Here is a 15594-nt window from a genome sequence, read left to right as displayed (position 1 = left end):
GGTAGATTTTAAAGACTAAATCTGTCTTCAGAAAAGGACGATCACGGGTATGCCTTTGAATATAAGCGTCACTGGGCTTCTGTGGCATCACACCCCCCCCCCCCGCAAATGTACAACATGCATTTTTATTTTTTTGTTACAAGAAAAACTGGAACATAATAGCAAGAAGACAGCTTACTGGGCATTCAACAGCATGCGAGTATGGCCTGTAAAAGCTAAACTAGTCCCAAACCAACTAATGTATAAGCAGGATTCAAAAAGGACTCCTGGTTGCAAGTCACTAAATTGCTTGATTTACCATCAGAGCCTTAGGTTTGCATACCTCCTCTCTCACTCCTCTAACAAGCACCCAACACAGTATTTTGGACCTTGCATTATAGAACTTGCCTTTCTGGCAGGTTAATCTTGCAGGGTCAGGGAGCAACCTTACATTCAAATGTAGACAGGGTCTGTCTGTCCACTAGTTGCTTTCTGTCCAAGAGAGTGGCCAAGGCCTGGAACCAGGTGCAACCAGGGTAGAAGCCCAAGCACCAAGTAATAACCTCTGAACAGTTTCCAAGAATGATTGGGGGAAGAAAACAACCAGAGTTTCATTCTCTCAAGCAGTAGTCTAAAGAGACAATATTTTGGTATCATAATGTTTGCATGAATATTACTTTTAGCATATAGGGAACCATCATTACCTCCATTTATTTATTTTACTCAGGTGGCATTTTCTGTGTGACGCCCTTTGAAATGGCATGCTTAATAAGGGATCTGAACAAAACTATATACACATACGTTACAGTTAGGCCCCATGTCAACTTATCAAGCACACTTCAGATCTGCAATCCCATGCATATAGTTACTTTCCCTAAAATGGAATTCAACAATGTTCAAAAAGTTTAAAGCCCTGACCTATTGAACTGAAACCTAGTATCTTTCTTTTAAAATGCAAATGAACATGACAAAACACAGTGTCAAGTCACATTAGAAGTAAAAATATCCAACATTTACTTGCAACTTCATGTGGACAGATATCAGACTACTTTCTAATTAATGAAGTGATTAGTCACTAATATACAACTTGCCATAGTAATTTGGCCCATCCAGCAAGCAACTGAAAAAGTAGGTCTGCAGAAGACTTGGGAGATATGTTTCTTAAAAACAAAACAAAACATGCTAGAGAAAGATGAGGTAAACAAGATTTATATAATGCATAGTATTGTGAAACCATAAACACTTTTTCTGACAGCATACCAGGCTAACACACAAACTGGTGAGGTTTGTTGTTAAAAACTCCGGGAAAATTGAGCTGTGCAGGTGCAATAACAAAATCTAACCAACGTACTGCTTTCAAAAGAGAAAAATACAATTAACAACGGTCTCGTAATATAAATGGTTGTATGCTGAACACTGCAAGTTTCTTTTTGCATATACAGTCAGACACACATAACAGAGTTAAGGCCTAACTAACTGTACTCAGTATGGAAAATATGCTACACAATTCATTAGAATGCAAGGAACTTTTCAAAGTGAAAACTGCGTGAACCGATCCAAACTAGAATTATTGGTTGCCATATTTAAGCATGGATGACTGTAGCAGAATCCGCCGCCGCAGCTGTGTACTGTATTTTCCACTATATCAAGTTCATAAAATCAACTTTTAAAAAACCCTAAGCTAATCCACACAAAGCATAGAAGATCACTTCACTTCCAAGAAGAGAAATTCAAAATGTGACTGGAGAGCCTGATGAGAACACAAGGAAGGAAAAATCGGTATGAATATGTAGATGTGTTCTAGCATTTTCTTCAGTTATGAAATTCCTGTATGATGGCGATACAAAAGACGAATCGAAGAGATGAAGGATACAATTCAAACTGACAAACACATTTTACGTTATAATCAAATGTTTTTGCATCCTAGCTATTGAAGAAAACATTTTCTCTTAATTAAATAAATATTCTATGTTGTCCTAAAAGCATAATCAATTGGTCTTTGTTCAAATATTTATGCTAAAGTGTCATAGAATCATGGGGTGACACAGAAATACACGCACCAAGTGGCACACAGAAATATATGCATTAACAAAGGGCTCTTCCCCAGCAATCACATTTAGGCAGCTTTTGTGACTAATCTTAAGAACGTATTTCAATAATTTTACATTTGACTGGTTTTAAAATGCTTAATGAAAGTTGACTACATAATAGCTCTTTTATTGTAAAATGCAATATCTAATTAATCATCTTATTAACTTTTCTTCAATTAAAATACAGGGGCTGATTACGGTGTGAATATCAACCAGCAAGGTCTGCAAAACTGCACAAGTAAACAGGGTGATACGTTTGGCTGCTGCTTCAGTTATAGCAGTGTTTACGTCTTAAGCCACTTTGACATAATCTTGTATTGTTTTAGAAATACTGGTAGTTTCTGATGTGCCACATTAAAAAAAGGAAGCTAGCTACTAGAAGATTCTATCCTCCACCACCCCAAAGATCCCTTAGTGACACCACAGCAGTCCTCAGATTATGGCCTCGATTTTTTTCTTTTAAAAGCACACTTCTTTTCATATTCTGGCAAGCAAGGTGGTGCTTCTGCAGATACCCTGACACAAATCTGTGCCTTTCTTTTAGAAAAACAGGTCTAATGTGAAAGTGGATCCATGTAGACACAGTGTACTGCACTGTGAATGGCCAGCCAGGTATTTTATGAATGGAGAGGATCACGTGCTCCCAGCACTTCCCCAGCCGATATTTCCCACATAACAGTGTCAACAAGCAGAGAACAGTCTTTTTCGAGACGAAAATCCAGAAAACCCTAAACCGCGAACATACTAGGCTCTTTCTACCTTCATGAAAATTTCCCATTTCTTGGAAGCCAAGTTCAGTCGAATGTCGAAGGTGGCATAGGTCTAATTATTATTTTTTATGAATGAAGACTGTGGTATGCAAATTAGAGCGATTCACAAAAAAGAAAATATGGCGGCCGCTTCCCTCTCGGTTCCACGGGCACTGCAGCACTTCATCTTACCAAGTAGCTCAATACAATGTTTTGTACTTGTTCCTGTTGCAGTTCAGGATTTGTCCTTGTTATATTATGTGATTCTGGCTTAAGAGTAAAGCCATTCATTAAAAAAGAAGCAGCAGAAGCAGAAACCTGTTCCTTTACCGATCCATCTTAAGGAATTAAGGTTTTATATGGAGGAATGTATGCAACTGACAAGTGTTCCCTTCTCCACCAAAAACCAGTATTTCCTCCTACAATTCAAATTACTTGCTACAGGCACTGGAAAAATAATTACCGTGTGATAATTCTGCCAGAAGGATGCTTTTGCACTATAATTGAGCCACAACTATTGCAAAGTATGTTTGAGAAAATGACTAATTCGCAACTCATTCTTGCAGAAAAGAACCACCATTGACAGGGCAGGAGTCACAGGCAGCGTCAACATTTTTCATTCTTTAGAAGAAATGGGAAAGTTCAAGATTGTTGACATGACTACCCTGTTTCAGAAACTATATATTTCATAGCAATTTTGAAGGCTACATCCCTACAGATGTAAAAAAGAAAACATAAGCCCCCTATAGATTTCATCCAAGCCAAGCATGTTAAATATATTAATATCTTGCACGTTATATATATAAATATCTTCATTCTATTCCCCATTTAAAGAAGGGGGGAAGGGCGAAGAGTCCTAACAGCTCGTTAAAATGTATATATAAAGCTTTGGGGAAAGGTTTAACACTGTATTTACACTGACTCATCCAATTAAAATTCAGGAACAGTTTCCCTCGGGATGAAGCTCCCACTCACTACTTTCTATAGGAAACATGCAAACGAAAATAGATTTCTTTCCCCCCCACAAAACGTTGCACGTAGGCCACTGGAAGTTGAGGGTCGGGGGGGGGGGCAGGCGGGCGGGCGGGAGACGGAGGGTCCATTTCCCCAACACACATAGCTAGGCAATTTTTTCACCATATCCTGGGTCTGCCATGACTTTTCCAGATTACCAAAACAGTCAGATTCGGGGTGGGGTGGGGGGTGTTTACATATGCAGAGAGAGACACACACATCTATCAGCACGTTTTAAACATATCCAGCTATGTAAGGAGCCCGAAGAGAGCAGGTCAATGAACGGAGGTGGCGGGTGGGGAGAGAGAAACGCCAAGCCGAAGAGACCCCCCCCCCCGCCCCGAAGAAAAGCCGAGAAACTTACTCGTTGTTAGAATTCGCCGTCTCTTCGCTCATTTTTTCCTCACCGTGATCCGATCCGGGGATGGAGCAGCACCGACGCAGCCAGGGCGCAGCAGGAGCTCACCAGAAACCTCACCATTGTTAAACCCCACCGATGCCCCCCCTGCACACCCTTCCGCCAGAATGGCCTCAATCCTTGAGGTGGGTCCCCTCCGAAAGCAGCAGCAGCAGCCTTCCCCGCCTCTTCTTCGCACGGAAACCGAGGGATCCTGTTCGGCCGAGAGTTGGGACTGATTTCTGCTTTGGCGGCGGCAGCAATCGAAGCTCTTTCTGGTCTTTTTCACCGGGCGGCTGGCGGCGGCGTCTCGGCTGCAAGCGAGGCTCCCTAGCCGTGTCCTTGTGCCGCATCGGCACCAGGAGCCCACATCTCCCGCTGCTGCTGCAGCAGCAGCTCCTCCTCAAGCCTGGCCTCCTGGCTTCCTTGTTTCACCCCCCCTCCCCTCGTCCCCACGAGCAGGTCCCCCCGCTCCCCGCCGCGTCCCTTCCTCGCTGCCAAACCCCCGGGTGCAGGACGGAAAAGCACCGCGGCAGAAATTCCTCCGGGCGCCCGCAGCAGCAGCGTCTGCAAACCCGATTTTTTACAAAAAAGGAAGGGGGGGGGAAGCAGGCGGCTCAAGTCCGACTACCCCGCCAACAAGCAGAGGCAGCACTCTGAGGGAAACTAATTCAGCCCCAGGCAGGCGAAAAGGAGAGGGAGGGAAAGAGGGAGGAAGAGGAGGAGGGAGGGGGGAGTTTGAAAGCAGCCCGGAGGTTAGAAAAGGGGAGGGGAGGATGCGTCACGGCTGGTGGCGCTGGAGGAGGAGGAGGAGGAAAGAGGAGAAGTAGGAAGAGCTCGTCCTTCTCCTCCTCCGCCACCAGCCCTGGCACCCCGCCCTCTCCCCAACCCAGAAGGCGAGCAAGTTCAGGAGCTGCTCCCCAGGCCCACCCGGAGCAGCGACAGCCCCCGAGCCTCTCTCTGCGCCCCCCCTTCCTCCTCTGGCTGGAAAACTGGGCGGAAGCGTTGACTTCACGCTCCTTCCGCCGCCAACTCTCCGAGGCGACGGACGGGAAAGGAGACCCCGGGCACTTGGGAAGCGCCTCCGTCCGAAGGAGCCGCCGAAGGGCGCAGAACTTTTTTTTTTTTTTGCCACGGGGCTGGGGAAGGGCGGAGAACCCCCCCCCCCACCACCACCACAGGCAGGCTACGTCGCCTTCCCTCGCGCTGCTCTTTGCACGCGGCTGGCGCCCCGAGCCCCTGCACTCGGAGGAACACGGCTGCCAAGGGCCCCGATTCCCTCCCCTCTGGGAAGCCCAACAGCACAAACTTGCTTTTCCTTCGCGCGCTTCAAGGCCGGCGGCGGTGTGTGTGTGTGTTTCCTTTGGCTGCCCATTCGCCGCCCCTCAAATAAATAAATAAGCAAATATCGGGAATGTTCCTCAAGTTTGCACAATAAAAACCCCGGGTTGTGGCGCAAAGGGATTCTATTATGGAGGCCGCGCAAAGCTGTCTTTCTGCTCGAGACTGGCTGGTCACCCGAGGAAGCGGCTTCCTCCCAATGGAGCAAAACCAAGTTGGTTCTCGGGTGGTTTGCTTTGCCACGCCGTGCCTAGAAAGAAAGAGGCTCTCGCTACCGAGGCCCTGAAGTCTCTCATGCCTCTCCTAAGGAGTCGCTCTTTTTTTTTTTTCTTTTTTGGCTGGGCTACTTCCAAGGAACAGGAGGGAGGGGAAGAGACTAAATGACCACATTCCCAGCCCGCCATGCAAAAATAGTTTCCCGAAAGTAGTTCCCTCGCTCGCTTATTTTCAAAGAGTTGCGAGTGTCTCGCACGCGCACCGCGGAGGGATACGCGGAGTTGTGCACAAGGCCACACGCGCGGGGAGGGGAGCGAGGAGAGTTGGGCGCGAGGGCCGGAGAGCCAGCCCCGCTGCAGAAGAGAGGGAAGCAGTTGGAGCCTGCACGGTGCAAGGCGCGTGCGTTTCCCTCCGTCCCGCGAAGTTGGCTTTCCCCGTGGCCGCCTCCTCTTCCTCTTCTGCAAAGGAAGGGCTGGCGCGCTCCGCTTTTAGCACCCTCCGGGCACGAGGCGTGCAGCTGCTTACGCACGCTCCGTTCTAGAACTCCGCGCGGTGGAAGCCGCGGGCGGCGGACTCGCTTCGCGTTCGCAGCCTTACGGTAAAAGGTTGCATTGCTTTGAAAGAAAGAAAGAGAAAAAAGCTTTGCATTGTTGCACCTATTGAAGAGAGGAATATGTGGGGGTGATTGCAATAACCCACCTAAGGTCTGACTCCTGTGAAAATCCTGCCCTTTTTTCTGGCGGGGAAAGGGGGAGCAAGGCCTTGTTGTGATTACATCCTTTCTCCCTGCGAGGATTTGATTCCTTAGGCATGCATTGCTCTCTTGCCAGCGTTGCAGTAGTTGTTCACCGATATTTCTTTGCCTCCCCCCACCCTCCACTAGTTAAGGTGGCAATCTTAGCTGTTTAAGGTGCCACTAAACTATTGTTTGTACTGCAGCAGGTTATTAACCTGGCTACCCCTCTGGTAATTGTTAGATTTTATAAAGGGATGAAATTGTTAATTTAAATGTAGCAGTTGCAAGAGTGGTAGCTGCGTTAATCAGTTGCACGTTCACAATGCGGCGGTCGTTTCATACAAGGGTCCCTTCAAAGTGGCAGCCCCAATCTGTGGTTTCAACACATTTGAATCATCAGCACATAGCAAAAGGGTGACTGGAGTCCTTATAAGTGTGTGTAGGATATACAGTGGTACCTCAGGTTACATACGCTTCAGGTTACATACGCTTCAGGTTACAGACTGCTAACCCAGAAATAGTGCTTCAGGTTAAGAACTTTGCTTCGGGAGGAGAACAGAAATTGTGCCCCGGCGGCAGCAGGAGGCCCCATTAGCTAAAGTGGTGCTTCAGGTTAAGAACAGTTTCAGGTTAAGTATGGACCTCCAGAACGAATTAAGTACTTAGCCTGAGGTACCACTGTAATAGCATCCCGAAACTGTTGCTACTTTCATAATGCAGAACCTGCACTTGAGAGGCACATTGATACTGATCAGCCACACTTGCCTTTGATCCCTCCCCTCCTCCACCCCCTCCTTTTATGTCCCTTTGGAATTTACATCACTCTTAAAGCATTCCCTGCAGCCTTTCAGGTGTGAAGATGGAACTGCACAGCCCCTTCCTGTGAAGAACTGGCCCCTCCTAATCCTCTTCATCTCATTGGGCAAACTCTGCAGAGGGTAAGACTGCAGGTTGTAAACTGTGCAGTGGCTTAAGCATGTGGTGAAGGGAAACCAAAGCTGCAAAAGCAAGCACCTACATAGCAACACTGACAAGACATCCTTACAGTGTTGCTGGCAACCTTATTCCTGCACACCAATCATGCAGTTTCCACCTGAAGACATCCTTAAATTAGCCATTCAGACAGCCAGAAAGAGATCTGCACACATTCCGCAGCACAGACCACTTAATACAAACTATGGTCACAAACTCCACAACTCCCAGTGTGGTGTCAGTTTCTGCAAACTCTTGATTGCTGTCACATTGCAAACGTTAGTGAGAGATCCTCAGCCTTCAGGACAGTATCTGTCATTAGTTTCCTTGATGAAACCTACGATCATCTTGGAGTAATAGTATGCCCACCAGCCTAAGAAAGCCTGCCATGAAATTAATTCCACTGGTAATGTAAAGCAGCAGACAGCTTCAGGATAAGGAACAGTGGGTTGATTCCAAGATAGTGCTAAGGCAATTGTTTCATCATCACAAAGATTTCTGCTTGTGTCACAGAATGTTGTTCTCTCTTCCCCCATTCACCTTTTAGAACTGTTCTAGGGGTTCCTCCAGCCCTCTGGAACAGATTTGAGGAGGGCATGGGGTAGAGAAGGAGGATAGGGGATAAAGTCCCATTTCACAAGTGGAAATCCTTGTACTGACAGGACTCATTAGTAGAATGTCTCCAAATGAATAGAATGTAAAAGGGACACTTACAATGATTGTTTACCATATTGATTAATGGCTGCAATCCAACACATAGTTTAGCTCCTAAACTCCCAGTGAACTTGATGAGATTTAAGGATCCTAACTATATGCAGCCTTAGCATTCCTTCTCATTTTCTGTAGTCACAATCCTTTGGCTGGCAAAACAGAGGTCATTGCCCAGATCCTGCTAATAATGGGTTTAGCTGGACTGAGCTGCTTATATTAGCACTTCAGCAATATCTGATCTTGTTAATTTCTAAATGAGAATCCACATATAAATGTCAGGTGGAGAAAATACTTTCTGGGCATAACAGAAGTGTGTACTTAAACTAAATTGGTTTTCTAACAAATCTCATAAACAGATTTCTACCAGATCTATGTGTTGGGAAAGGGAGGAACTGCATTATTGACTAGATACACTAATTTCTGCAAATGATTCTAAATGACTGATGTTTAAAAGTAAATTGACATTTATATATGTATTTATTTAAACAAGTTAGAATCATAGAGTTGGAAGAGACCACAAGGGCCATCGAGTCCAACCCCCTGCCAACCCTTTAGTTGAAATCACAATACTCAGGATGGCTTGCTAAAAATTAAAAATTGCACTCCCTAATCATCATCATCAAATAAAACACTAAAAGTTACCAAGGTAAAAAATATCACACCATAGAGTAGCCTCCACCAAAATTCTTAAGCTCAGCAGGCCAAAAGCTTGCCAGAACATAAATATCTTGACTAAGCATTAAAAAACCAATAATACTTGCAATAACATCTATGTCAGACATGACAAACTCACAACATAAGACTCTTGCAGCAGATGGTAAAATGCATCACTTCAAACAGAAGCAGCAGACACAGAGAAGCGATTACGTAGTATCAGGAACTATTGGGGATGTGTGGATTTAAACCTTTCTTCCTGTGCCATGATTCTGGCAACTCCCCCCACCTTAGTTGTCACTCCCTTTGGAGGGCCTCTCCCACTGACTGTAAAAACCAGAATGCTTAATACGCATACAGTGGTACCTCGGGTTACAGACGCTTCAGGTTACAGACTCCGCTAACCCAGAAATAGTATCTCGGGTTAAGAACTTTGCTTCAGGATGAGAACAGAAATTGTGCTCTGGCGGCGCAGCGGCAGCTGGAGGCCCCATTAGCTAAAGTGGTGCTTTAGGTTAAGAACAGTTTCAGGTTAAGTACGGACCTCCGGAACGAATTAAGTACTTAACCTGAGGTACCACTATATCTTGTAAAATCTTTGCACCACACAGTCATCCAGAGTCTTCCACAATGTCTCATATGTATTATCTTACCCTTCCAGCTCAGTATAGTTTACATAGTTCTCTGCCACCATTTGCGCACTTAGAGGATTTTTAATTATTATTTGTTTTAAGGATTTATACTGACCATTCAATCCAGTGATTACAGACTGATGGAAAGTATGGAAGAAAGGATGAAAGAGAGAAAGCTACACACCCCAAAGCACACATATACAACATAGCATCCAAAACACACCTCCTTGCATTTGGCAGTTGAGGCTGTATGTTCTTTCTAGGTGGGGTATAGCTCAGTGGTTGAACGCATATTTTGCATATGAAAAGTCCTAGATTCAATCCCTGGAATCTTCAAATAGAGCTAGGAAAAGACTCCTCTCTGACTCTAGCCACTTCTAGTCATTGTTGACAATGCTGAGCTAAATGGACTAGTGATCCTACTGATGGTCCTTGCTGGCAGGGATGGTGCGAGGAGCAATCTGTCTGCCACTGTTCCTTCTCTGGTTGATGTACGATGACAGATCTCTTGGTAAACCTTTGTCTTCTGCTTTTCTCTCTCATATTTCTAATGGTTGTACTGGCAGAGTAGCCAAACCTTGAAGTGGCAAAGTAGAGTCGCTGGGCATTACTTTCCACAGAAAAAAGCAGGTATTCCTGGGCAAACCGGCAGGGCAAATGGAAAACGGTTTGGACCTAGAAAGCACAAGACAAGCAGAAAACTCCATGCCCATGTTGGCTACTCATTTATATTCTTCCTTTGTGATTTGCCCCTTCTTCTATTTCCTATACATGTCGCATTTAAATCTTCACTCATCTGAAAGCTCCTAACACAGCCACACCAGTTTCTTTAGATGCTTCCCACTTCTATTTCTTAGAAGGCAATTCAGTACCTCACATTTAGGAAACTCATCCCTCATGAACTCCCTGTTATTTGTCTGTAAGCCTCCACTCAAATAATTTAAAGATTTTTAGGTTTCCTGAAACCGAAAATGTCCATTTAGGAACATTTATGGCACAATAAAGATGTATTTAGATCAAGAGAAATGAATGAGGATGTATGCAATTGGGGGGAAACTATTTACAGAGACAGTTCTTTGAGGGAAACAATGCATCTGTAGCAAGGTGGGAGGACTTATATAAGGAAGGCTGTTTAGCGACACCGTTAATAAAGTCACAAATGACATGTGGGCTTGTTTTATTTTTTTTCCACAGAAGGTATAACCAAGATTGGAGGAGGGAAGAAGCCATTTGATACCCATTGCTTTAACATTTTTGTTTTTATTGGGAGGGGGAGCTTTAAAGCAATTTGCAAAATATTTAGAAACATTCCCTTCTTTTCTGCTTAAAGAAAAGAGAATGCATGGTGATGGCAAAAGGATGTGTTGATCAGATCCAAGGCAACTGACCGTGGAGGATAATGTACTTGTTACCTTCTGTGGCAACGACGTTAGAAAAAGGGAATTGCAGCCTAGAGATGACAAACTGGGAGGAAGCACTCAAACCATAAGTTTCCGGCCTTTGTGACTTATCCCAACAATATCAAAATAAGCTCCAATAAACAAGAGGGGAAGACTCGAGAACAACGGAAGCAGATCTCAGAACACTCCAGGCAGCCTTTGGAAGGCACAGCCCATAGAATGATTCCTGCTACTCCTCAGAAGAGGAGGAGACGAGTAGTGGTGATAGGTGACTCCCTTCTGAGGGGAACAGAGGCAGTAGTCTGTGGAGGAAACAGGATGTCACAGGAGGTCTGCTGTCTTCTGGGTGCAACGATTCACGATGTGATGGAGAAGTTGCCAAGTCTTATAAAGCCCACTGACCACTACCCCTTATTTCTGATCCATGCGGGTACAATGATACTGCCACACATAGACTGCAACACAGCAAGGGACAATGAGACACTGGGCAGGGAGCTGAAGAGACTTGGGGCACTGGTAGTCTTTTCATCACTCCTCCTTGTTGAAAGTTGTGGCCCAAGAAAAGAGAGGAAAATACTTGAGATAAACCACTGGCTGTACAGGTGGTGTCTTCAGGAAGGAGTTGGCTTCTTGGATCGTGGTCTCGGCTTCCTTGAGGGAGAATGTGCTGTCAAACCTCCCTTGGCCAATGGGGACAGCAGCCCCAAACACCCTCTCCTTGCTTGCCAGCAACCTCACCTTTTGATAGTGTGGTGCATCCAGAGAAGAGGGCTGGTAGGTCATCTCAGTAACTGGGTCGATTTGAGGGGCTGGAAGCCGGGACAGACTTTGATAATATGGTGCCCTGAGTGACACCAAAAATTGGCACACCCAAAATATTTGTTATTTTCACAATAATTCATTTTTGTACAGTTGCTTTTTTATGGATCTTCTCAATAGGTACCCATATAATACAGGTATTATTATTAGTATTATTATTTTATTTTGTGGGAACCACCCACACTGCTCTAAATCTGGTATTGCTGGAAGATTTCTGCAGAACTATCTGTCATTTGTATGAATAAAAAGTGGCAATCTGACATAGCATCAATCCTTTGCATACATACCTGGAAACAAATCCAGGATGGATTAACGTCTTAGCAAATTTGCATAGAACTGGTCTGAGGGTACTACCAGAATGAATGACCTGATAGTGTCATGTTTGATGAATCAGCATGCTTGACACATGGAATCCATGTGGGCTGCAATTTAAAGGGATAAGGGCATCAAGAGAGGACAGCCCAGCAACTATGGTACAAAAATAGAAGCAGTGTTACCAATGTCTGCTGCCACCTTGGGTTGCCAACTGACCCTGGTAAAACTGTCCCTGTGCCTTAAACAGCTGCTTGATTGGCAGACAAAGTGTTGAGGACGTTGAGATTACCATTTCTTTAAAAGTATCATGTTTTAATCTAGGTGTTCTTAGGTAAGATGTGCAATTTTAAAAGGGGGGACTGACAAAAGTTGTATAAGCTGTCTTTTTGAATATCCTGCTAGGCTGCGTCAGCAGTGCAATGTGGAAGATTTTTGTTGTTCTTCAGTTTCCTGTTCCGTTTATCCCCCTCTTCCTTAAAACAATTTCCTTCCTAATAAAAGGAATGTGCTGGTGCTGCTGTAGTTCTGACACATGTTGTTCAACTTTTCATTTGTTGGCTTGGGCAATGCTGACTGTTATGGTTTCAAACTTTTTTTTTACTGCTGGCTATATTGGAAAGCTTTGGATTTTATTCTTACTCATTATTTGGTAGTTCCATTTTTGTACAGTGCCCGGAAAGAGTAACTTTTTAAAATTAAACATAGGTATTTTCAAGTAAAATAAAAACTGCATTGGAATCAGTGACAGGAAAAATAGGAAAATACATATGCCAGCTCCACTACTGGTGTTTGTCCCTGTTCCCCATCTCCCACCCACCCACATTTTGGGGAACTGCTGGAATAGGAACCTTTCCCCTGATCTCCAGGCAGGCCTTTACTGACATAGACATTTCTATGCAGTAGGACAACAGCTGCCGAGTTGTGTCCAGGAAGAGCTATCATGAAGTCACATCTCCCTTCTGATTAAGGACCCCTCTCTATCCTGAGAGAGGGAGACCCAAAACGTCCTATGGCCTCTTGAGAGCCCTCCAAGAAACATTAGAATTGTAGCCATGGTTTATTTCCCCCCTTTCTATTTTTCTTTACAGCTTCCTCCTGTACAGCGTTAGGTGTACCTGAGCCCACTGAAATGCCTAATTCTGCAAAGGCCGAAGCTGTTAGTGCGATCTTTTAAAAGTATATTGTTTATGTACATTGGTACGTCAGGTTAAGTACTTAATTCATTCCGGAGGTCCGTTCGTAACCTGAAACTGTTCTTAACCTGAAGCACCACTTTAGCTAATGTGGCCGCGCCGCCGGAGCATGATTTCTGTTCTCATCCTGAAGCAAAGTTCTTAACCTGAGGTAATATTTCTGGGTTAGCGGAGTCTGTAACCCGAAGCGTATGTAACCCAAGGTACCACTGTAAAACAAAAGTGGGAAAATCGGTTCTGTCTAAATAAGACAAATAACAGGATTTTTTTTGTGATTTGACATTTCCTGTCATTTGAAAACATGCCTTCAGGTATATGTACATGTTAAAGTCAAGCAGGTTTGGCTGATCAGGAGTTGTTTTTTCCTGTCCTGGTGCTTTACTGAACGAGGGCTTAGTCAAGTGCAGCAGTTACATTCCTCATGCCAGGAAAAGGCAAATACTGAAGTATATTGAAACTTGATAGCAATGCAGTAATAGCCAGACGTGCCCAATCATTGCAACTTGGTTCTTAATGAAAAGGGTGCTTTTTAAATGCACAGTTTAAACCGTTGCTCTCCATTCAACTATCTGTGCAAAATTATTTAAAAATAAAAATCCCTTGTCACCAGTTCCATTCATTGTTGCAGTTTTCAAATGTATTGGTTCTTTGTCCTTTTCTAGTGTATGGATTGCAACTGTCACTGAGTTACACAGCTTGCTTTAGGCCCATAGCCAATGTGATTACAGCAACAACCTCTGGACCAGTGAGAGAGAGAGAGAGAGAAGAAAATAAGGTAGTTTTTAGGCCCACTAGAGACAAGATCTGTGCACCAGGCTGACAATGTTAAATAAATGTTTAACAATGTCAAATGAAAAGAAACCAGCGAAGCCACTGGCTATTCAAAGCTGTCACAAGCTAATGGGGTCCTTGAAGCATTTTTTTATTTTTATTTTTTGCAGCAAACTGAAAATAATAACCATCCATGCCATCGATGGTGTGACAGGAACTCTGGGCTATGAGCCTCTCAGCAAATGTTATCAGCAGAAATACTCCACTGTCTTAAATGGATTTGCAAATTCATTTATTCTAAATAAAATGAATGCAACCTGTTTGGCAAGCTGTTGTTTTTGTTATAAAGTTACTCTAATTGTACAGAAAAAAATATATCCAGAGGGTAGGATAAGGTGTTATGGGTCAATGAAAAAGACGCAGTTATATGTAGCTGTTTATGCCAAACGAGAAACAAATAGTCGTTTTATCTGCATTATTATTGTTTATCACTTCCATAGGACCAATTAGTTCAGAGGAGTTTGAGCCCATATGTTACAAAATAATTTGCTCCCATTTTATAGATGGCAAACTGATGCTGAGAGGAAATACTTTGCCTAAGGCCTCCTGGTAAGATTGTTGCTCAGTTGGGTAACAAATCACCTCATTTTAACCAGTCAGTGGAATGGATGTTGTGGATTGGATTCCCTCCCTATTCTAATAGAAAGCCTCTTCTTCTCTTGGAAGGGGTAGAAGAAGTGTGCTGCGAATCATAAAAGTGACGCTGGATCTAGAGAAGTTCATCTATTTGTGCAAACTCCTGTGCATGACTGGACAAGTGCTTTCTTAAGTCTTTAACATGGCTACAATCTGTATCTTCCTTATTCTGTATCTTCCTTATTCACAACCCCTGACACATTGTGCATGTGCACTGCAAGACGTCTTCCACTAGCACTTGTGCAAAAGTCCTTGGAACAACACTAATTCATTTTCTCTTGTTCTTTTAGATTCAGGTCTTCCTTTAAAAAAACATGTGTTCCACCAAATGCCTCAGTTAGGAGTCTTTTCAAAAATAATACACTAGGAGCAAGCCTGACTGAACATGGAGGCTTACCTCCGAGTAAACGTTGCAAAGATTGACTTGACAGTGTTATAAATGAAAATAATCACTTGTTGCTAGAAGAAACAGCCCTTTTTATTTTTAATTCTCTGTGTTTCAGATGTTCAGGTTGCGAGTGTTATCTAGCCAAAACAGCAACATCCACCCCGAAGAGGGAGGAGTCAACAGATTCCATGTGGTGGTGGTTTGCAGAAGCTCCCCCAAAATAATTGAGGGGCGGGCCCTCCAAAGTGGGGAAGGAAGCCCAGTGAGCACCGAGCATGCTCAGTGGCCGTGGAATGCTGACTGGTGGTGGTGCCTGAAAACAAGGCAGAAGGGGTAATTAAATAGTAGCTGTCATTCTGAACAGGGAGTACTTCACAGTACAGTCACATCCACACCATACATTGAACAAGCATTTAAAGCACATAGCTTCCCCCAAAGAATCATGGAAACTCTCATTTATGCCACACAGAGCTATAATTCACAGCACACTTAATAAACTACAGTTCTTAGGATTCTTGGAG

At 44.0% G+C, this 15594-nt stretch overlaps 1 protein-coding gene and 2 long non-coding RNA genes across 4 annotated transcripts in view; 1 reads left to right on the top strand and 2 right to left on the bottom strand.

The window, feature by feature from the left end:
* SPRED1 (sprouty related EVH1 domain containing 1) overlaps positions 1-5204 on the bottom strand; it is an 87131-nt gene extending 81927 nt beyond the window's left edge. Inside the window, exon 1 of the mRNA XM_081887171.1 lies at positions 4197-5204. Within this exon, the coding sequence (XP_081743297.1) occupies positions 4197-4228 (32 nt within the window). The 5' untranslated portion in view covers positions 4229-5204. The remainder of the gene's footprint in view (positions 1-4196) is intronic.
* Positions 1-15594, bottom strand: part of LOC309356515 — a 325551-nt gene that overhangs the window by 115733 nt on the left and 194224 nt on the right. The gene's annotated exons all lie outside the window — the stretch shown is intronic.
* LOC309356458 lies at positions 5783-14293 on the top strand. 2 transcript variants are annotated; one of them, XR_014162804.1, is made up of 3 exons: positions 5783-6384; positions 7374-7460; positions 14160-14293. It is a non-coding gene; the product is annotated as an uncharacterized lncRNA (long non-coding RNA). The 2 variants fall into 2 exon arrangements; XR_014162805.1 differs by lacking the exon at positions 14160-14293 and adding an exon at positions 10822-11360.

Source organism: Podarcis melisellensis, assembly GCF_964234715.1.
Source record: "Podarcis melisellensis genome assembly, chromosome: 1".
NCBI lineage: Eukaryota > Metazoa > Chordata > Lepidosauria > Squamata > Lacertidae > Podarcis > Podarcis melisellensis.
This window is presented reverse-complemented; position numbering and strand designations above follow the sequence as displayed.